At 38.7% G+C, this 24015-nt stretch overlaps 1 protein-coding gene across 3 annotated transcripts in view; it reads left to right on the top strand.

The window, feature by feature from the left end:
- amph (amphiphysin) overlaps positions 1–23613 on the top strand; it is a 53261-nt gene extending 29648 nt beyond the window's left edge. Inside the window, exons 8-26 of one of the 3 annotated variants that reach the window (XM_036597090.1) lie at positions 3212–3287; positions 5937–6019; positions 6983–7121; positions 7951–8073; positions 8188–8289; positions 8497–8520; positions 8757–8777; positions 9026–9193; positions 11552–11584; positions 12255–12296; positions 13616–13816; positions 14180–14233; positions 14797–14847; positions 15114–15164; positions 16229–16270; positions 19094–19444; positions 19816–19992; positions 21010–21111; positions 22376–23613. In XM_036597090.1, coding sequence (XP_036452983.1) covers positions 3212–3287; positions 5937–6019; positions 6983–7121; positions 7951–8073; positions 8188–8289; positions 8497–8520; positions 8757–8777; positions 9026–9193; positions 11552–11584; positions 12255–12296; positions 13616–13816; positions 14180–14233; positions 14797–14847; positions 15114–15164; positions 16229–16270; positions 19094–19444; positions 19816–19992; positions 21010–21111; positions 22376–22480 — 1945 coding nt within the window. In that variant the 3' untranslated portion in view covers positions 22481–23613. The remainder of the gene's footprint in view (positions 1–3211; positions 3288–5936; positions 6020–6982; positions 7122–7950; positions 8074–8187; positions 8290–8496; positions 8521–8756; positions 8778–9025; positions 9194–11551; positions 11585–12254; positions 12297–13615; positions 13817–14179; positions 14234–14796; positions 14848–15113; positions 15165–16228; positions 16271–19093; positions 19445–19815; positions 19993–21009; positions 21112–22375) is intronic. The other 2 variants (XM_036597091.1, XM_036597092.1) reach the window with 2 other exon arrangements.
- The last annotated feature ends 402 nt before the right edge of the window (positions 23614–24015 follow it).

Below are 24015 nucleotides of genomic sequence, written 5' to 3'. Positions count from 1 at the left end.
GGAAGTTTGGAGCAAAAATCTGCCTATTTTCTTCTTGGTCAAGTCCGATCACACATTCCTACCTGTAATGTATTGCAGTTATTCTTAATGTTGCTTAATGTGAAATGGGTAAACATAGACCTGCATTATTTTGCATGATTTTGAATATTAATCATTGTTAGATCACCTGAACAGCTTTAATCTTCAAAACATCTGAGGTTGGTCAAAAATGCTCATAGCACACAGTAAAACTGTTAGGGGGCTCATTTGCATTTTGCTGTATTGCAAAAGCCAAAACAATGATTATATATAGCAAATTAAATGTTATGCAGTCCTACTGTAGATGGACATGATGTATGCTTGTAAGTGAAACTGGAACTGTCAAAGTCACAAGAATAAGAGTATGTGTGCATTGCAGATAATGGACTGGTCTGTGTTTTTGGACCCACATTGTTCTGTACTACACTGTCTAATAAATTATATCTTGCGTGTTACTGATTTGTGAAAGAAATATCTCTTCACAATGAAATTAGCAGGCTGCAAAACTGCACAAAGGTACACTCTGTAAAATGTGGGTAATGATGTGGCTGTGCTGTGAGTCACTAGAGCTTATCCTGCAGTTAAACTGTAAAACAGCAGAGGTTCAGCTATATGATACAGCCCTAGTTCCACAGTGCTGTACAGAACTATTGCACAGTATAGCAGTGTATGGAAGTAACACAGTAATGGGGACTGAGGTCTTACACATATTTTATGCACAGTTACAGCTACACAGGATCTAAATGATGTGATTGGTGAGTAGTTATCATTGTTGGGGCTAATGCAGTGTGAAGTAACTCCTTACAGTGATGTCTTTATTTTGTCCCGTGACAAGGTAGGGTAACATTTAAATTCTTGTAATCACATTAGAGCTTTACTCATGTCTGTAAGACAACAACATTAACAATATATTATACAGTAATAATATATTTACAATATATAACGTAAACTCAACAAGCAACCTATTGAAGCATCTACTCTTGCAGATATAAAACTTATGGATAATGATCACTGTGCTGAATAGAGAGTTTAATCCTCACCTATGCAGACAAGATTTTCTTTCAGAAACAAGAAAGGTTTTAATTCAAGGCTGCTGTTTTTGGACTGTTTCTAGTGGTTAGTTTTTGGGTTTAAAATAGCATTGGCAATTAATAAATTTAATTAAGCATAACTGACTAAATGTCTTTACTGTGATTGGCTATTTCTTTCTAAATAATGTACTGAAAGAACTACTGGGTTTTCTTATGCACTTTCCAGTTGTAACAGTATCTGAGTAACTTAGAAATAATGTAGTGAGTAGTAAGATTATTTCTTTCAGGTAGTAATCAGTAAAGCAATCTCATTATATTTTGAATGAAGTACTAAGTAATTTGTAATGGATTACTTTTTGCCCGTCAAAAGTTTGGGGGAAGCTTGATTTCTTTTGAAAGTTGAATTTAGTTGCAGATATTTTTTGAAATATTTAACCAACATACCTGCTAAAACATAAAACAGCTAATTACTACATTCAATTTCATGTTCATCGCAGTGTTGCTAGAATAACTGGACAGTTTTCTGTTGTTACAAGGGCATTTTGAAAATCCTTTGACCTAAAGGTGATTTAAACAGCTGGAAGCTTTGAGTGCTGATGAGTGCAGACATCATAACAAGGGTCTGAAATGTGTGGATTTTGTCCTTAGTCCCAAGGCAAAATTGTCATAAACCCTGTCACCTATACTGTCACAAATATTTACTTATACATATATTTGCATAAACTCTACTCTATATATTGTGAGTTATTGAAAACAACTTAAATCAAATAAAACATGCAAATTTGTAATAAAACATTTTGAAAATCTAAGTGTCTCTCGCCTTTTAATGTATGTGTAATATTATAATATTATAGTGATGCACCAGTATCACTGTCTCTGGTATGCGGTCTGATATGCACAGTTATTAGTATTTAAGACACTAGTATGGAAAAAATGTGTTTGCACTGATGTTTGGAATCTTTCTGTGTAGTTTAGTAGGTTGCTGTGCTGGGAAGCATGTTTAATAAGTGATGGGTTTTGGTAAGTGCAGCATTTGTGTCAGCCGTATGCTGAGTACAGTGCTGAGCTGATCACGTCTGGCTGCTCACTAAAGGAGCAGCAGTCTGATTACATAATCTATCCAATCATGAGTGGCCTTACAGTGCCTCTAACCCTGCTCAGTCCTGTTTAGACCTAAGCAGTGTATAGTATCAGCTCTCTCCACTTTTAGCTTCACAGTCTAATTTTTAACCACTTAAACTTTAGGCTTTTTTTCATTTACTAATCTTAAAGTCCCAGGGAATGGAATGTAAAATATTATATAATTTTTATGATACTAAAATTGAATGTTACATTAAACATCCTGAAATGTTTTCATGAAAAAACAAGATAGAACTAGAACTAGAACAATCTGAGAGGAATGATTTTGGTAGTTTTTAGCCTGCCTAGTGTGATCATTTGTATACGTCCATATATATACCATTCATCTTGAAATGTTCACACAGTATAAACAGGAGCTGAAAAAGTGCCACTTCTTTGAGCTCTTTGAGCAGTGCCGTAGGTGAACCACTTTTGGTGTCCTAAAGCAGTGCTTCTCAGACTGGTCCTCAGGGACCCCCAGATGGTCTGCATTTTTGCTCTATGCCTGTGTTTTGCAAGTTAGAGTGGAGCAAAAATCTGGACTATTTTGAGATTTTTGACTGTGAAGAACCATTTAAAGGTTTAAAGATTCACACAAGGTAAAGGGATCTTCCTAGAACCTGTACATTATATGGAGGTTCTATAAACTTTAAAAAGGTTCTTAACACTCACAAGTGTCACATATCACATTTATAAGAGTTTAAGTGTGTATGACCTGTAACAAGGCTATGTTTTCTTTAACAGAGCTTTTTTGTGCATTAATATTTCACTTCATTACTTTTCTGTAATATTTTTGTCACCCCAAATGTGCACTTTAAAACAGAAGAGGTGTTTCCTTAACTTAAATTCTAGCATTGGGTGATCATGTGGTGTGTTATTTATGCAGTCTTACTGGATAAGATAAGACAAGACAAGATCAATTCAAGAAAAGTCTTTTATTTGCTAATGTATCATCTACAATGATGGATGTATTCTAATGGACATGTGATAACAAACATGAGTGCTTCATGTGTTCTAACAGACTTCTCCTCATGTCTTTGCAGTCGAGTGGGGTTTTATGTGGACACCTTCAAGAGTGTCAGCAGCCTGGAAGCCAAATTCCACAGGGAAATCTCCTTTGTAAGTCACTCTGCCACTTTCTGTCACTCTTGTTAAAAAAACTTGACCCTTAAATCAGTAACTTTATAGAGGAAAAAAACGTAGAAATGTAACCTGGATGGTTTATTTTTCAAAGTTTCCGTTAAACCATTTATCTTGAAAGGTTCACGCAATGTAAGCTAGTGTTTTCAAATCGTGTAAAACAATTAGGAACTAGAACCCAGGAACTAGAATATTGGCCATATTCTTGCTTGCAGGCAGACACTGTGTTATGTGGCAAGCTTGCTGCTGAATGACCTACAGTGATCACAGTATATCAGTGAGCCCAGGGCAGATATTATGGCCTATTTAACTCCCTAACAGTTCTGCACATCTGCTAAAATCTCTATGAAAGATAGACAGACATGCTTCAGAACAGCACATGTACTGTACGTGTACATATAACTGTCTGCAGATTATCCATTTGTCTATTTTGAAATATGACTCTGAATCCTTTATATGTACATAATATCATATGTAATATTCCCCCTGTAAAGCTGTTTATTAACATATCAGATTAAAAAAAACTGAATTACAAGCAGAGTTTGACAGGCGTTGCTTTCATGCTGTAAAGAAAAAAAACCTACTTGATTTGTGGACAGGGAGTCTTTCTCCACAGAGCCAGAGACTGTTAAGAGACTGTTTTTACCCACTCACTCTCATCTTCCTCTCAGCTGGTTTCTGCAGCTGATGATTAGAAATGAAAGGCTGGCATTCTGGCATGTGTGAGTTCACTAAATTGCAGAGCAGGCATCAGTGAGCCCAGGGGAGATATTTATGGCCTATTTAACTCTCTAACAATGCTGCACATCTGCTGAAATTTCCATGAAAAAGGAACGGACACGCTTCAGCAACAGTGCATGTGCTATTTACGTTGCTAAGTCTACATTAAGCAAGAAAAAGGCCTATTTTAATTTCCTCTCATGTAGAATTTTGAGTGGAGATTAAAGGCACAAGTATGTTATGATCCATTAGATATCATTCATTAGTGTGCCAAGCTCTGTGAGATGAGTCCCAATATGTATGTCATTAATATAGGGTGAGTCAAACAGTTCATAAAGATCTCATTACCACTATTAATTTGACAACAGGTTCCCAACCCTGGTCCTGGATTAGTTCGTGCTCTGCACTTTTTGTTTTGGCCCAGGACCAGGGTTAGGAACCCATTATATTAGACCAATGGGTAGCATATGTCATAGGTAGACAATACATTAAAGGGCAGATATACAACCCCATTGTGTTTATGTCCATATTTTTACTTCTTAAGTCACAAGTATGAAGGATATGTTAACTTACTTCCACTTAGAAAATCAACAAAACGTTATTTGACCCGGGTGCCCAAACTTTTGCACACACCTATATTATCAGCATTCATTATAATAATCTTCTTTATTTTGTGCTTTGAGAGGGAAACCATAAATGCATATGTAATTAGGCAAAAGTGCAGAATAGTTGTAGCCGCTACATTGATCTTATTTTGGGCACTAAAATAGCCATTGCACCTCTAGTAAATTGCAACATTTACTTTTTAATAAGGTTTGCAGTGGTACAAAACTTTAGTAAATCTGTCCTCATAAGTCTTACATATCTTTGGGTAGCTCCCTTAGTTTTGACCCTGAGAAGTGCAACAAGCACATTTTCGAGAGCTGTTCCTTGCATATAATCTGGCTTATAGATCTGCATTTATATATATTGAGCTTTATATTTAGGTCCTTCAGTTTGGAAAACACTCATCAGTCAGTTCACCTGTCACTCAAGCAGCCTTTATATTAGCTCTAGAGGTCATGATGTAGCTTCTGATGATTGCACGTGGTGCATTGTGCTTATTTTAGCAGTAGCTCAGTGGGCGTCTGTGCCGTGGGCATCAGTGCATGGCTAAAGACTGCCATAGCCAGCAGGGAGCTGAAGTGAAGCTCAGCACAGACACTGCTTTATCTGCTTTATCACACTATCACTCACTATTACTCTCTCTCTCTCTCTGTCTGTGTTTGCTTTTCCACATGTAGACATAACAGCAGTGCAGAGAGAGGGGTTTTACATTGTTTGTGTATGTATGTTTGTGTCTGCTGGTATTGGCGGTGTAACTCAGGGTCACTTATACAGCCATCTGATGTCAGAGCTCTTTAAATTCTTGTCACAGCAGCCTGTACAATGTAGACTGGGCTACTCTGAGTTGTTTTGCTGCTCCTCCATTTTGACTTTAAGAGTGACAAACATCCTCTTTGCTGCCTTCTGCTGGATAACTGATGTGTTGCACTAACAATATGCTTTTGTGCTAATCATGCATTGAAGATCAAATGTATTCATATTCAATGTGCCAAATTGGTATCCTCAGAGGTGGAAATGGACAAGATGGATGGATGGATGGATGGATGGATGGATAGATAGATAGATAGATAGATAGATAGATAGATAGATAGATAGATAAGACTTTCACTCCCAGAATGGTCCATTTCCACCCCTGGGTATACTTCATTTATGACAGAGGGTTTTTATGGCACTGTCATAAAAGTCAAATCAAAAACCAAGTGCCAGTGACAGATCTAATTTGTTCTTTTCTTCAGCCCATTGCTTTTTCATGAATTCCCTTATGGTTGACTTCCCCATTTTGTTGTTCATTTGTTTCACTAGCTCTGTCACAAGCTGTATGAGGTGATGAACAAACTCGCAGAGCAACACTCAGACAAAATGTTCACCATACAAGGAGCACCCAGGTGAGCTTTTATGATCTATAGATTCCTGAATAGAATTTGTATTCTCCTAAATAAAATTGTCCAAGTCTAGATAGTCATGTGAAATTAATGGTGTCATGATGTTTGCTTTTTAACTGAAAAGATTGAGAAACATTGTGCAAGAGCATTTATTTCAGAATTTTAGATCAGAAAAGAAACAAAATATTGTAGGAACCTGTTTGTTTCCAAAATATTTGAAAATGTGTGGTTCTACCTGTGAATCAACTGTTCATACTATGGTTCTTGTTTTTCTCTTATAGCAGAAAGAGAAAGTAGGTGACAGACAATAGACAGATAACTTGGGGCTGTAGTGTAGAGTGCTTGTACTGCTTGTCTCTGCAATATACTCCATTATAGTAAATGCTAGCAGCATTGTAGTGGTTAGTTGTATATTGTGTGCGCTGTAGCAGAGAGTAGATATTAGATTAATTAGATAATGTTATAATGATCCCTAAGTATAGTATTCTTATAGTTATTGATCAGTTTGTAAGCAGAAATCATAACATTTTTCCCTTCTGTACTGTGCTGTATTTATGAGTTAAACACAATGTCAGCAGGGGCATTTAACTGCTGTCATGGATGAAAAAACAAAAATCAGAAAACAGAATGTTTGATTTATGAAATTAATTAAGTGGTTAGGGTGCTGTAAATCTTTACCTTCACAACAAATTGACTTAATTCTTTAGGAAACAATTAATGTATCATGTAATGCCAAATTTCATTATGATTCGATTCAATTTGATTATTTTGGAAAAATTCTGAATTATTTTTTAAAATACACCATATCTTATAGAATATTATTGTTATCAATTAAAATCAACATTCATATTCCAAAATCAGTGCAGTTGAATTGTCATCTTAATTAACGCATTATGGAGGACTGATCCAGTTTTTACAACCCTAGTAATGGCTGTAGTTAATAGCAGACTATGTTTTTATTCACAGTGACTCGGGGCCCCTGCGCCTGGCCAGGACTCCAACGCCTCCCGAGGATGAGAGTCCAGAGGGCAGCCCTGCTGTCAGTCCCAACCACACACTGAGACCTACTTCACCTGGTCCTCCTCGACCCAAATCCCCCTCACAGGTGGGTTCTGGAACCCCTGTAATGTGCTGTCAGCGTACACTACGATATGAACCAAACAACATTCACTGTGGGGTACAAACTCAAGCTCTAAAACTTGTCAGCATTCTGAAAATATTTACTTAAAGAACACTACTGTGTCAACAATTAAAAGCTAAAACACAATCTGAAAGTACAGTGCTGTTCAGACTGCACTATACCCATGTGGATGTGCGAATGTCCTTTGAATAAATACATCCAGGATGTTGATGTGAGATGGCACAGTATTTGTTCTTTTGGCTCTAGGACACTGAATTTGAAAAACTCTAATTTAAAAGTAAATTCATGTTACGTGAACCTCAGAGGAATCACAGTCCTTCCTATACACAGACACTTATGCTTAATACTTGGTGGTAAAAAAGAAAGATGGCAATTTTAAGTATGGTATTAATTATTCAATTACTTTTCAGGAACGGTTTGTAAAAAAGTTTCTTTTGTGGTTTACTGAGTATAGAAGAAAAAAATTGTTCCAATTAAATCACTATGTTTTAGTCTTAGTGCATATGAATACAGACAAAGGACTCTGCTAATCATGTTTGCTTTATTTCTCTCTTGCATGGTACAGAGTGAAGATGTAAGTGGAACTGTAGCCTGCAGACTTTAAAATGTAGCCATCTGTTTCTTTTTAGATAACTTTTGGTAGACGTAGCAGTTACAGGTGGACACTTAGAGATTTCTGAGCTGTATTGTGAATTTGTACGTTTGTGAATTTGTGTAGTGATAATACATGAGGCTGAAGCTGGATGATAAGTTAATTAAGTATATGTATGTGTCCATGACATGTCATTACCAGCTCAAGATGGGGCCTCCAAAGCCTCCTCCTCCCAAAGTCACTCCAACCAAGGAACTGGCACAGGAGCAAATCATTGACCTGTTTGACGGAGGCTTTCCTGAGATCAGTGTCACTTCACCACAGGTGCTTACACATTTGAAACAACCTTATAAACAGCAGTTGTTTTAGAATAACTGCTTTGAAATTTCCATGAAGTTTCACCATGCACTTTTTTTTCCTTTTCATTGTTTTCTCCAGCCGAATGAGAAACCTGGAGAATCTCTCCTGGACTTGGACTTTGATCCGTTCAAACCGGACAGCAATACACCCATTGGTCAAACCCAATCACCTGCATCTCAGGTCCTTATCTGCCTCACTTCTTAGTCAATGGCATAAATGGACAAGGCCTTGATTATGAATAAACCTCATGATGAATTATTCTGTGATCTTAGGCTTTTAGTAGCACATGTTAATTAGTTCTGGCTGTAATTAATGAATGATTTAAATATATTTTATGAAATAATGTGAATCTGATACAATACATTTTTGTACTTTGCTCTTGCGCAGGCACTACCCTGGGATCTATGGGCGGTGAGAAAGCTTTTTAGTTCTGTGTTTATTGAAATAAATGGAATTCCTCTGTTCTGGTTCCAAAAGAACCAAATGACTCACCTTTGTTCTTACTGATACTTACTTAATTCAAGTAGTTCTAATGCATGTGAACAGCTTTGAGATCACATTTGTAAGATTCTCATAACAATTTGTATTAAATTTCTGGTGTAGATGATTTGTTAAAAGAGTTTGACGGAAACGTCTCTGTTTTTTAGGCAAATACTGAGGCCCAGCCTGTAAGTAACAACAGAATTATAGCTTATATGTGCAGTCACAGAGCAAGTAATTACAGTTTTGTGCAATGATAATGATAATGATTTCTGGTATGTGTTTCTATACTGTATGATCTGAGATTATGTAAAGTCTTTGTATTCTCTTTACCTTCGCCCTCTGCCTCAAGGCAGACTCTGGGTTTGTTGGTACTTTGGCCATGAGGGATAATGGTTCAGACAGTAACCCTTCACTAATTACCTTCCTTGATCAGGCTCCTGATGCTGGCTTCACTGCCAACTGGACAGCTGACTTTGGTTCTGCTGGAGCCAGTGCTGAAGATTCGGGAGCTGTTCAGCCTGCGACTGATGGGCAAGGCTGGCCTCCAGCAGACGGATGGCCCACAGAGGCAGCACCTCAAGGAGAAGCAACCACAGACGAGGTTAGAAGCTGGGATATGGAACACAACCCAGAGACAAACCCAGACTCTGATCCCTGTGCTGTGGGGGTTGGCGAGGCCAAGCAGCAGCTGGGTCAGAAGGTCACAGAGGCAGGCTGCACCACAGATCAGTCTCAGTGGGCAGGGGGCCAAGAAAGGTGGGGACAAAGGAGAACCAACTGCAGTGTTAGAGGAGAGAAGACAGTCCATGCCAGGGATCATATTCACAAATGAGTTTGGGCAAGAGGTACCAGAGGCCGCAGAGGGTAGTGGGCAGGAACTGTACACAGCACAGGATGGGGGAGACAGCTCCAAGTGGTATTTATCAGGTCAGACAGATGTGGATGGGTCAGGATCTGAGTATGAGACTGCTGAAGAGTGGGGGGATGCACCAGGTCAAAATGGAGGATGGATTAGTGCGGATGACGAGCTTGACTCTGCAGAGAATGAGGGGCCAAACACAATATCAAATCAGAGTGTTGCTAGAAGCAGTGTGACCCAAGAGGGTTTTGTGGACTGGGGTACAGCTAATACTGCTTCACCCCTCCAAGAACAGAGCACTCCAGCTGGTGTAGACTTTAGTGGGAATACATTCACAGTTAATTGGGACCAGCCAGCTATGACAGAGCCAGTGAAACCTAATGAAGTTACAGGGTTTGTTCAACAGAGTTCAGTGTCCAGCACATCAGATCCTACAGAGCAGAAAGAGAGTGTAGGCAGTTCATTGTTAAATGTTTCAGAATCCACTCTGAGCTCAGACCCATTCAGCATCTCAGAGAGTGACCCATTTGGTAATGATCCCTTTGCCACATCAGGGAGTGATCCATTTGGCACTGGGAATGACCCATTTGCCAACTCAGAAAAAGATCCATTTGGGCAATCAGAGGCAGATGCATCAGAGTTGCCTAAGAAAGATGCCAGTGCCCCAGAGGGTGATCTTTTTGCCCCTCGGTGTTCAAGCACAGAGGACCAGACAACTGGTTTTGCTTCAGATCCATTTGCATCCCAAGCAGGAGATGCAGGAAGGTGGGCAGGAGATCCTTTTGCTGATGAGATCACGCCAGACCATTTTGACAGTGTGAGCACACAAGACCCTTTTACTAGTGAGACTAACCAAGACCCCTTTGCTAGCAACCGTAGCCAGGACCCTTTTGCGAAAGAGACTAACCAAGATCATTTTCCAAATGAAGCCACACAAGATCCTTTTGAAACTGAGGCTACACAAGATCCTTTTGAAACTGAGGCTACGCAAGATCCTTTTGCAAGCGAGACCACACAAGACCCTTTTGCAAATGAGACTAACCAAGATCCTTTTGCAAGTGAGGTTGCACAAGATCTTTTTGCAAGTGAGACCACACAAGACCCTTTTGCAAATGAAACTAACCAAGATCCTTTTGCAAGTGAGGCCACACAAGATCCTTTTGAATGTGAGACTACACAAGATCTTTTTGCAAGTGAGACCACACAGGACATTTTTGCTAGTGAGACAAACCCAGACCCTTTTGCAAGTGGGGTCACACAAGACCTTTTTGATGGTGAGCCTAACCAAGAAAGTGAGGCCGGACAGGATCCCAATGCCAGTGACACAAACCAAGACCCCTTTTTTAGTGAAACAACCCAAGACCCATTTGCTAGTGAGAGTACCCAAGATCCTTTTGCCAGTGAGAGCAACCAGGGATGGGCAGGGGGCTGGGAGTCTGCAAGCATTGGGGAAACAGGTGGGGAAGGGACAGTATCTAGTGGACAGTCTAATGGGTTTGCCCAGTGGGCAGCCTTCCCTCCCCCTGATGTTGATATAGAGAGATCCAGTAAGGGTTCCTGGCAGGAGGTGAGTGGTAGCAGTGGCTTCTTCTCCTCTGATGGCCAAGGGGACTTCATTGCAGGCTGGCCTGGTGAAAGTGGTCAGACTCAAGACCAGTTTGCTTCCTTTCCTGGTCAAAACAACGTCCCTGGTCCAAAGACTACAGCTGCAGAAATCCCAGCCGGTCTTAAAGAGCCAGAGAACTCTGACCTGTCTGAAGATGAGGTTGCGAATCGGAGATACGGAAAGTTGTACCAAGAAATAGATACAGAGAGAGACGAGGTACCTGAATTCCTTCCCTTGTGTAGTGTAGCATAGAGTAGATCTCAGTGAGAGATCCCCTCTTTTCCTGCCCGCGGATGCAGTACCGATTTCCTGCTACAAACCCCCTCAGACCCCGTAAATCCCCACAGTCTACAGACCCTAGTCCTCTGCTCCTCTCTGTCCTGCGCTTGCTTTAAATATTTGTTAGTTTTGTTGACAATTTGACAACTCCCTTTTTAATCATACAATCCAAGTGTGTTGAGGGACATGCTAACCCTTTCTTTGATTTGGTTTAGGTGACCAACAAAGCTTTTAATGGATTTGCTCAGGTAACTAGGCTATTGGGTGTATTGATTAAGCATGTAAGGCAATTAAGACATAGTGACAGCTGTAAAAATGTTTCTTGATTAATTTCAGGGTAACCTGTCTGCAAAGAGACATAAGTTGCATAGTCCAGCATTAATGCACAAACTTAATTCCTAATAAATCTATCTATCTATCTATCTATCTATCTATATCTGTCTGTATATTTATAACTATATGGCACTCTCCTGGACATATTTGAACTTGTGCTAGTGTCTTAGTGTCTTTAGTTAATGCACCTAGCACTGTCTAGAACAGGGGTTTTCAACAGTTCTACCGACCCACTGCTCTGCATAGTTTCAGGTATTACCTGCTCTGTTATTCCTAATCGAACTAATAAAGGGCTGATGAGTGGGATCAGGAGTGCTAGAACAGGGACAACCTGAAACTGTTCAGGGCAGTGGGTCCCCTGGACTGGAATTGAAAAACCATGGTCTAGATTACTGCTATAATGATCCCTACTAATACCTTTTCCTGAATGATCCCCTCAAAATATTTCTCTCTAGAAACTATTTTGAAGATGTCTAAGCTTGACAACTAACCTTGATGTTAATACTATATGTTTAAGATGTCATAAAAACATACCTCTTTTGTTAAAAAGCCTTCCTTTTATATTCTGTCCTGTGGCTTCCAAAGACGGATGCGTCAGCACCATTTGTGGCAGACTTTGATAAAATGGTGAGTGACTGCTGTTTTATGATTACAAGTAGAAGTGTATTAATTATCCTGTCCTTTGCATATAGTAATTCATGCTTGATATAACACCTTGCTGCAATTGAAAACATATATTCTTTATTTATTTTGTGTAGTGCAAATATAGTATAGTCATCTTATTTATTTAGTACAGCGTCCATTTGTGTTGACAGTCAGATAGCATTACACAGATGCATGTGTGCAACTTTGTGTAGAATATTTGACCTGAAATGAATACCTGGGTGTAAAGGTAAGTGCATGATTTAGACTTGTTTGTGTTGACCTAAACATTCATTGTGGCCAATTTGTAATGCTGCTTCCCTGTGAAAGGAACCGGTGTGTGTCTGCTCTCACAATGCAGTGTTGCTAATCTAATTGGGAGTGTCCTGAAACCTTAAAGATCCTGAAATGTTCTGTATTAGAGCAAGCCACACTTTACACCATATCAGCTATTTTTGGCTTTTCTCTGTTATGCTCTATTTATGCTACTGTTGTGGAATTAACATACAAACAGTATCCACTAAATGTATGCTATGTGGAACTATTTGTAAGTGGAAAGTGAAAACAGCCCAACAGCCATTTCAAATCTACAGTATTTCAGCTGTGGTTTAGCTATTTACCTTTTTTAAAAAACAGTTGTCCATTTTTTATGTTATGTTTATAATATATACAGTAATATATACATGAAAAAGTTGATGTTTTGTTGATTTTCTAAGTGAAAATAAGTTAACACATCCTCAACAGAGAACACACTTCTGCACATTATGTTTTTATTTTTTCCAATAAGTTAAACTCAGTAAATAAACAGAAAGTAAAATTAGCAAAAGAAGTTTTATTTTCCCTGTAGAGGATTAACGTAATGTAATTTGCCAAGGAGTGTTAAAATGTTTGCATATCACTCTATTGCAAATTTCATACATTTGTAACAGCACGTTGAAGAGAGACAAAAAAGACTGCTTTGCAGTTTATTAAACTGATTTAAAATATAAAAGCAATTTTTTTGAGACACCATAACATGATACACCAAAAAACAAGAGTCCAGAGTATGTGACACACAATGCACATACTAAAAGAGAAGTGATTTTTCTGTAGCATTTTAAAATAGTTGTCAGCCTAGCATATTATATCTAAATTTGTTTTGCTAACTTTAATACTTGTGTGTGGCTGTATTATCTATGACAATACAAATATCAGATTAGGATATTATTACGCAGATACACAATATGAAATGGGATCAAGGAAAAGCTTGACTGAGACTTCTCTAATTCTAATTCCTGTACTGCATGTGTTGTGTATATGTAAAGCCTGAGGCCCCAGAGGGGGCAGAGGCTGGTACAGAGGCAGCCCCAGAAGGTGAGGGGGTCCTAGCACCAGAGGGTGAGGGGGCCCCTGCACCAGTCGCTGAGGTTGGCGAGGGGGGCCCTGTCACTACTCCTCCTGCAGAGACCACAACTGAACCAGCAGAGTCCACTGCTGCTTCTAGCCCTCCTGCAGAGACAGCTCCTGTGAGTGCTTTAATGCGCCCCAAATATTATCATCATCGATAAGATGGCATAATTTTTCATCATCATCATCGTCACCATCGCCATCATCGCCTTCTTCATTCTGCCACCACCACCATTATCTTCATTACTTCCATCATGTCATCAGCATCACCATGGTCATCTGTGTCACTGTAATCATCTTTTTGCTTTTATATCATCTTTGTTGGATCATCCTCCCATTCATCTTCTTGTTTTGTTTGTTGTTTTCTACATTTTTTTCACCCACAAACTACTTTTTTTGTATTTTAAAAATGAAATGATCAAAGTGCAATGCTGAGAGCAGTAGCTAATGATGTTTTCCTGTGTGCTGTGCTGCTTATTAAGAGCACAGTGGAGTCTCCTACGGCTGCTGAGACTGAGGCAGCAGAGCAGACTGAGGTATGTGCATTTCTCCCTTTTATCAGCCTCACACAGCCTGCGAAGCTTATTTGAACCCTATTATTATGCTTTAAGAGATATGCTACAGCAATAACATTCTTTTTTCTTTTCTTTTTTACTATATATGAAAATGAATGTGTAAAAATATATATTGTTTTGTTTTTTTCATTTATGCATATTTTGATGTAATTAATTTTTGAAATATATTTGGAATATATATTTAGTCTCTTTTTATGTGATTTGTTTTAATTTAATTCAGTTAGATGCCAAAGAATGATAAGCAAACTTTCTTGGTGATTACTAATTGTATTCATTTTAGTCATTGTTGTATTTATCTCATTGCCTACTGTGAAAAAATGGTATTAGATGTGCAGTACATTATCACAAGACCGTGTCCAGATATGTAATTTTTATGGTGCACACACAACATTTTAATATTTAATTTTTTTTTTAATTTGCGTTTCATCATTCTGTATTTCATACGTTATAATTGCCTCCATATCTGGGGAAGCCTGTAGTAATTGGGGTAAAAACAGAAGTCTTTGACCTCCTTTTATGTGTAGACAACTCCAGCTGAAGACACAGAGAAAGAGCAAGTCAGTCAAGAGGCGCTGGTAACTATGATTTATGATGTCATGAATGACTTAAGAGAAGTTCAAATCATATGTAGCACTGCTTCATATGAACTTGGCTTCATACAGTGCAAATCCTCTATGTGATGGAGCATTCCTACAGTTTTTGTGCATCTGTGATTTGCTGGTGCAAATGAATTCAACAGCAACAACTTATGCACTAAGTAAAAGAACAGATTATGTTGTTTATTGAGAATGTGTAGATGTAGATCATAGCAGTGTGAGGTTTCTTTTTTTGCTGTATGTAGGAATCTGCTCCAGCGGCAGAAGCAGGACAGGAGTCACCTGCAGAGGTTTTGGTAATACTTCACTAAATCTTATGTATGATGCAGTACAACCCCAGTACAGTCTATAGGCAATTCTCCAAGTGTTTACTTTTTCTTTTGGGTAGCTAATAACAAAGCAAAGCAATCTAGTTTATTCTTTTATGTCATAATGAGGATATTTGGGAAAGTGATGCATTCTTCACTTTTATGTGTGCTGAATTTCATTATTGTGTTAAAAGTGTTGAAACAAAAATATTATTTCCTTCTGTCAAGCTAAATGCAACTGTATGTATATATAATGCTATGAAAAAGTATTTGCCCCCACCTGATTTGTTCTGTATTTGCATATTTGCCACACTTAATTGGTAGTAAGTAAGTACCCAGACAAATATCTAAGGAACCAAAGGACTCGCTCACCCCTGATAAGGTCAGCACTCATGATTTCGTCATTAGAAACACTCAGGACAAAAATGGTATCAATGGCAGAGCTGCAAGAAGAAAACCTGTGGTAACCTTGATGACTCCCCCAAAGCCTTTTTGGCCCAAAAGAAATAAATTTGAGTTGTTGTGGCAGGCCCATAAACAGGCAGTTCATGGTTGAAAACCCTCCAGTGTGGCTGAATTGAAGCAATTCTGCAAAGAGTGGGCTAAATTTCCTCCACTGCGATATCAAAGATTGATCTCGTAATAGGAAGCATTTGTTTACAGTAGTTGTAGCAACTGGTACAACCAGTTATTAAGTTTAGGGGGAGGATTACTTTTTGACATGGGAGTTTCCTCATGTTCTTGTCTTAAATTACATTCTGTATGAGGATCTGAAGCAGTTTAGTGTGGCATTTAATCAAAAATAAAAGCATTCAGGAGAGGGCAAATATATTTTCATGGCACTATGTACTATATAGATATATTTATTGTTGTATTTGTTTGTTTGATTTTTGTTTGTTTTAGAAATAGACCATTTAAAGTGTTTAATCTGAAACATTTAAAACACACTTAAACTGTGGAGATTTATTTGAGAGGGATCCCCACACTTTTCATTTGTGATTCTGCTGACTGTGTGTATGGAATGATCATTCACATGTTTCTTTTGTGTGTAGGCCTCTGCAGAAGATAAAGAGTCTCCTATTGAAGAGACTCCGGTAACTAAACACTGATTAATCTCAATACTACTTCCCCGGTACAAACAGCCCACAGCTCTAAAGTGTTATTTCAGTGTTGCTCAGAAAATATCACTGAGAATTAACACTTTTAGCTGTTGTCTGCTGTATATACTGTCTCAGCATCAAGTCAGGCATGTCTTCTTTGTATATAAAGAGATAAAAGGCTGTACCACATGGCCTGGCAGGTCATGCCGTGATGTCTATGCGGCTGTAACAGCCTTCACTCTTCTTGGAAGGCTTTCAACAACATTTTGGAGTCTGGGAATCAGAATTGTTGCCCATTCAGTCAAAGTATTTGTAAGGTCAGGCAATGATGTTAGAGTACAAGGCCTGACTTGCAATCAACATTGAAATTCATATCAAAGGTGTTCAGTGGGGTTGAGGTCAGGGTATAGGGGAACAGTCATGCTGGAAAAAGAAAGGGCCTTTCCCAAACTGTTGCAGCAAAGAGCATATAATTATCTAAAATGGATTTGTGTGCTGTAGCATTAACATTACCCTTCACTGGAACTAAGGCATCTAGCCTAAACCCTGAAAAACAGCCCCAGGCCATTCTCCCTACTCCACCAAACTTTAATGTTGGCACTATGCATTTTGGTAGGGAGCACTTTTCTTGTGCTGATGTTGCTTCCAGAGGCAGCTTGGAATGCTGTAGCAAGTGATGCAACATAGGATAGGTATTTTGGCTGTGGTGTGTGATTTTGTATACCACTTTATCTGCCATTACTCTTCGATTTCACAACAATAGCTCTTATAGTTGACACTGTCAAAGGATAGGGCATACTTTAAAATTCATAACAAAAAACTATTTGGAGTACAGTTCTGAAATTTTTCATGAATCAAATAGAAGATTTTGCTTGAAACTTCAAATTCAAATAAAGCTTCAGCAGAGACAGTATATATTAACAGACTAAAGTGGATACTTTTGTGTTTTTGATAAAATGAGTGTTTTATTTCATTTGCAACACTTGTGGATGGAGACTATATAACATTCATTTAAAGTATATTTAATTTTCTGATTGCGCCATTATTCACTATAGCTCAGAAAACCATTTAAAGTTTAGTTTTAAACTTTAAGTGGATATAAAATCCACTTGAGTTTTCTGAGCTAAGCCCTTACTGATATGAACATTCTTTTTTATTTCTTTTCTTTATTTGTCATTTATTGGTTATATAGTTTTTTTTTTAATTATCCCAGGTGCATATTACCCAAATTATTTAACCATGACACCACAAGGTCAAGTGTGACAATAAAGGCTGAAGCCAAAAATTTTGAAATAATGTGAAAAGCCATTCAAATTTGAAAAGCAATTATGTTGTTTACTAGGTCAAATTCTGATTCTCACTCAACTGTTAACTATATGATTTGTTGGCACTGATGACCTTTTTTGGTTTCAATGGTGACCCTTTTCCCTTTTCATTGTAATGAACTATTTGCTGTTATGTTGTGTTAAGATATAGACATTCAAAAACTGTAAATGTCTGGTACATTTTGCTGCTTTTTGCTTGTCAGTTTCAAAGAAGAATGTGACAACATACTTCAGGTATAAAGGCCCAGTCACTTTTTGTGATTTTGTTGGTGCAAGTATATTCATTTAAATGGAATTGGCGGCAATGAGCGTTTTCGTGTCAGACTTCTGGGGTGAATATATTTTACGTGCGAAATTTCATGCTGACTTCAATTTGGTGAACTCTGAATTCAGGTGAATTCAGGTCTTCAGGACAGCTTTGGCTGTGTTGATCTCTAAAGGAGCAGCACTTCAGAGCAACATTAAATATCCAAATTGGATAAAACACTATTAAACCAGAGTTTAAACATGAACTGTTTACTATTTCCTCCCCACTGGCTGTATTATTGTCATTACTTTTGTTGTTTTACTGTATGTATTAGAGGAGTTATTCTGCTTGCTAACTGCAATGTTAGCTGCCTGGCTCACTGCAGCTGCACACAACTCACCCCACTGCTGCCAACCTGGCCAGTTATCTACACTTTTTGCTACACTGTGCTGTGGCAAACATATAGTTATCTAACATAATTTCCTCAATGTTGTGTAGTTAATATTTATGGTTAGTGAGGATCACACCCAATTTGCAAAGCGACCCAAACTGCAAATATCTAGTGTGACTGCAGCTTAAGGCTAAAGTGTTGAGTAAAAAAAGTATTTCTTAAGTGCATGAAGTGTATTTTTCTAAAGCACAAAAAAGAACAGAATTTTGTCTCTTGGTTTTTTATAGGGGTTATTTGACATGAACTGAACATAGCATAGCAACCCAAACTTGGACATTTTTGGGATGTGAACTGATTGAAAATGTCATTATAACAGAGGACATTTAGATATGTATATGTAGAAGTATGAATTGAGGATGGGAATGACCACAAAAACTACTATTGGGTTAAGCCTATCGATCATACCCTAAGTTTATGTTTATAGAGGTAGCTCTGAAGTCAGGAGTCTTGGCTCTAGAGGTCACACACCTCCAAGCTGATGACCACACTGCCTTCAGCAAGGCACCTACCATGACATCTGTGCTCCCCAGAACCCTTCATTGTGCCTAGTGAACCTTTCCCAACTCAAATGACTTGACTGTTGGTGAAACACTAGTCAGTTTACCACTAAACTGACACTCATCTCCTCCTCATTGAGGACAGTTTCAACCACAGCAGTTAAACTGGTCCCTGCTCCCTTCATCGTGATTCACGCTGAGTGCTCTCCCATGTGCTGCTCTGCAGCGATCCATCCAAATGAGTGGCTGTTATTGAGTGTTCAATTACTGGCTCTCACATCTGGATGCGTCTTTTAGACCATAGAGACCAAACCAGAAGATGAAGCTGGTAAAGTAGAAACCAAACCAGAAGATGAAGTTGGCACAGTAGAAACCAAGCCAGAAGATGAGGTTGGCACAGTAGAAACCAAGCCAGAAGACGAAGCTGGTACTGTAGAAACCAAACCAGAAGATGAGGCTGACACAGTAGAAACTAAGCCAGAGGATGAGGCTGGTACATTAGAGACTAAACCAAAGGATGAGGCTGGTACAGTAGAGACCAAACCAGAAGATGAGGCTGGTACAGTAGAGACCAACCCAGAAGATGAGGCTGGTACAGTAGTGGTCAAACCAGCCAATGAAACCAGTAAGGAGGGTGCAGAAAAGGAGGTAGATATTCAGCCATGATTTTGTACGTTGGTACAAATGTCTGATGAGAACCAGCTTGTTTGTATAAGTGCTCTGGACTTAGCTTAAAGACTGTCCGATGAATATTCATTAATGAACTTTTTGTGTGACTGTTTATTTTCAGTTATACAATGTGATGTTTTGTTTACAAACTTATGTTTTTCTTTCATCTTATGACTATATTTTTATGAATTGTGTTTATGAGTTTAGTATATCACTTCAGTTGGTCAAGAACTACCTTAAATTTATTGAAAATTCTGCACCACAAAAGGTAATGGAAGTGTAAGTTTGCTCTGTGATCACAGATTAGTACACTGTGTGGTAATGTACTGTTGTCTATTATTTTGTCTCAGGAGAAGATGCCTATTCCTTCTGTAGTAATTGAACCTGCATCCAGCAATGAGGGCGATGATGACCGTGATGGTGACATAACATCTCCAACAGCAACCAGTGGAAATGACGTGACACCAGACAGCCAAATAGCCAAAGACATCTCTTCCTCTGGCATGCCTCCAGGCTTCATATTCAAGGTGATGAAGCCTTCAAGAAATGATAAATTATACTTAAAATACAGACTTTTTTTTATAATTAATCAGAAATCTAGCTAACGTAACAGTAGCCATTACTGCTTCTCACATCTCACCCCCAACCCTGACGTTATGAATAGTTATCATGTTTATAGTAATAATGCATTTTTTACTGTCTAGTAGTTAAGGATAGAGTAGTTTTTGAGCTGTGCATGTGTGTGTGTTTTGTAAGTGACTCTATAGCACAGTGGTTAAGTCACTTGCTCTTCTCGTGAGAGTGATGTTTGAGCCCAGCTCAGGGAAGCACACCTCTGCTCTAATAATAGGCATAGCTTCATGCCCAATCTAAGTATGTCCCTCTTGTACTAGTGTGGCAGTCTTTACCAATGTGTTCATTGTGGAATTTTTATTTATCAATAAAAATGCTATAAAGACTGCGAATAACAGCCTTACTGTCTAATAGCATGTTGTGCCTCTTAGGGTCTTGAATTCACCATGTATTCAATGTCTTTGGATTCTGAGGTTGTCAAACTGTTGTAGCTCATTATAGACAATGTCTGACAAGTAATGCATTCTGAGATGTTGTTAATCAGCCTTGAATTTGGGAGAGATTTCCATCTTTGTGGCTGGTGTCAGTTTGCTTGCACAATTATCACTGTTCTTTGATCCACAGGATCACAGATTGCTGACTTTTTTGCTTTTTTATACCGTTCTTGTTAAACCCTTTAAATGGTTATATGTGAAAGGCGCAGGATGTTTGGAGATGCTAGGACCTACATGCCTGGTTCTTTCATGCCACATTCAAAGTGGCCAGGGTCACTAGTTTTGCCTGTTCCAGCACACACCTGAACACTAACAGATGCTAGAAATGCAAGTCTACATGATTCATACCACACCTTGCAGTGACATAATGTATGACTTTTTTGGATATGTAATTTGTGTGATGGCTGTAGGTGTCGCCTAATAAAGTGGCAACTACCTGAAATACACGTTCACTCATACTTGGCTTCTTTCTTGCAGGTTGAAACAATGCACGATTTTGAGGCCGCAAACCCTGATGAGCTTGAGCTGAAGAGAGGAGACATAGTTCTTGTTGTTCCTACAGAGCTAGTGGAAGATCAGGTATTAACAGTTTTGTTAGGGAATCCATTTGACTGTTCTGAAGCATTTACTGACACATTTATATATGGACAAGTTTTTTTTTCCAAATACATAGTCATTTGTACCTGGATTATTAAGTATACCCTGTGAGACTTAAGAGACTATAAGTACACTCTCATGAGAATAAAATTAGGTTATGTTCACATTACCAGGTTGAAGTGGCACAAATCTGATTTTTTGCCCTAATAAGACAGATCTGATGTTTTCAAAGCTGTGTGAACAAAAAAAATCTGGCTAGATTCCTTTTTTTTGTGCTAAAATGTGTCTCCTGTTTGACCACATGAGATCTGATTTTACTTTCCTGTAAAAAGCACATCACAGATATCACTTCTGTTTTTACTTCCATTTACTTTTTCTCTTGTTACGATACGAATTGACAAGCTTGGCTGGAACACTTTCAACAGCCCAGAGTGCAGAAAAGGCACTTTTCTGCTTACCTTACTGTTTGCAGATACTGAAGACGCACTCCATTTACACTTGTACTGAATGTGGTCAAGATATGTCTCTGAATCTGCCTAAGAATGTGGTTTGATGATCTGAGTGTTATCTGATCACGAATACATTTACATGTACATAATAATGAGATAGCTAAAGAAAATCTGATTTTGTTCAACATGTTTACAGTAATAATGACAAAACTCAGTAATCACATAGTACCTGACATGCAGTTCTACTGAAACCATTCTTGAGTTTATTTACTGGTAAATATTTACTAGAGAGGCTTTATATGGCTTCAGACTGCAAACAGTGCGTTCATTATGTCGCCATTTTGCAGTTGTAAAGTTGATGCTAGTGTTTTTTGGTCAGCTCTTCTCTGTCTGGTTCTGTTTTCGCACATATGCAGATGTAGAAAAACGGAAGAAATCAGAGTAAGAGTATAAATCTGCTAAAAAAAAGGGTGATGGATGTGATGAGATATTTTTACTGAGCTACAATCCAAGTCTCTTAATCTGATTTCTTGAAATCTGATAACTGCTTTAATCCGACCCAGGAAAAATGAGTATGCTGTTTTCATGACCACTTAAGTAATCAGATAACCGCAGAAGTCAGATAATAATCATATTTGTGTGCATGTTAATTGCTCAGATTTCAGCAGTAAGGCTTGAAATGTGAAGGTGGCCTTATTTCCTCTCTTTTGTGTATTTTTTAATCCCTGGCTCACACTATCAGTGTCCTCAGAGCGACTGGCTTGTACTGACTATCTCTCTCTCTGCTGGCTCTGCAGGATGCTGGTTGGCTCACTGGCATTAAGGAGAGTGACTGGCTACAGCACGGCGCCTCTGCTCAGAAAGGACTGTTTCCAGAGAACTTCACACAGCGTGTGGGCTAAAGCCTCAAAGCATGCCGGAGCAGGGCATGCAGCAGCCGAGAGCTACAGACAGACCCACTAGCATGGAGTCTGGCGCCCTGACTGACAACCGTCAATCGGAGCGAACAAGGCAAACTATATCCAAGAGGACAAAACACAATCAACAAAACGAGTGGATACACGAACCCCTACTCAGAGCTTAAAGAAAATAACAGAGCATGATGCGATAGTATGGTCTACCTTCCTCTCGAACCAAGACCTCTCTGTTTTTGTTTGTTTACCTGTAAGCAGCAGCGAATTGATGTGTGCTTTGTTGGAACTGTGGTGACCTCCACATGTAACCCCTATCTGTTTAAAGGAAAACTAAAAATGGGAGTTCTCCTCTAAAGACAAAAAAATTAACCTTATCTTCTCTGCACCAAGTGTATTGTATTGAGTTTGTTGCTCTGCAGCAAATTTTATCAGAATTTGTAGTGATATGATCTATTTAACCGTTCTAAGTGTTAACGCGAGACTTCAATGTTTTCTTTGAGACATTTCAGACCTAAATGTTACCTTGCATCATTGTTAGTGTTCTCTGTAGTTTTCCTGGCTGGGCGTGTACAGCTGTGGTGAAAACATTTGGCATAACTGACATCGACACTTGTTTATTGACAAGAGTGCTCTTTGCCAAATGAATTAAATCCTTAGTATGTTGAGTTATGAGCATGCAAAATGTTTCAAGAAGAATGGCTGGGACCTGGCATTTGGCAAATACAGCTTTGCAAAATACTAAACGTTGTTCCCTACTACAGAAACGTCCGTATATCCACAATTAGATAAAATACTGAAATTATCCTGTGAACATGTATGGAAAAAACAAGATGTTGAATGCAATTTTATGTGTTGAGAAATTCTATTTATTTAACTTTATATTTTTTAAGCTGAAGCTCACTGGGAGAGTTCTGGGGTGGGGTATCTGCAAAATATGCAATATATGTCATTTGGTTTAAAAGGTAACCATTGTCTTGATTGTTTAGTTTTAGAGGGTAAAGGTCACTCCTGTGTTTGTACTGTTACTCTTCACTGTAGAGATTTTCGTGATGTACATATCCGTGTTAATTTATCTATAAAGTGAATAAAGAATACTTCATATGGTTATATGTTCATCTTAAGAGATTGAAGCTTGTTTTTAGCAAAATCACGCATCACCTGGCACAACACAACAGACCTACAGACTGATTCGGCCCTCTAAAGCTCAACATGGGCCGTTTCTGAACACGTGGGGACCCTCCAGTGCATTCAATAATGCAGTGGCAAATGTGCAGCCACCAGGGGGAGCCACTGGCCTGTGTCTTGTCACGTACTGTTCAGCAAATCCTTCAGTTTTGTCAGTAGGCGTATGGTCACCTGCTGGCCCTCAGTATTACCACAGGCTGCAGTGGCCACACGAGTCAGCCTTTGACCAAAGTCCAATCTGGATTAAAGTTTAGGGCTGAAGAACAACAAACTGGCTCAAATAAAAAAAATACTGAAGGATGGAGTTGAGGGTCTGTTGCCAAGCATGTGTAGACGTT

Source organism: Colossoma macropomum, unplaced genomic scaffold, assembly GCF_904425465.1.
Source record: "Colossoma macropomum unplaced genomic scaffold, Colossoma_macropomum, whole genome shotgun sequence".
Classification (NCBI taxonomy): domain Eukaryota; kingdom Metazoa; phylum Chordata; class Actinopteri; order Characiformes; family Serrasalmidae; genus Colossoma; species Colossoma macropomum.
The sequence above is the reverse complement of the archived record's forward strand: the minus strand, read 5'-3'. Positions and strand labels throughout refer to the sequence as shown.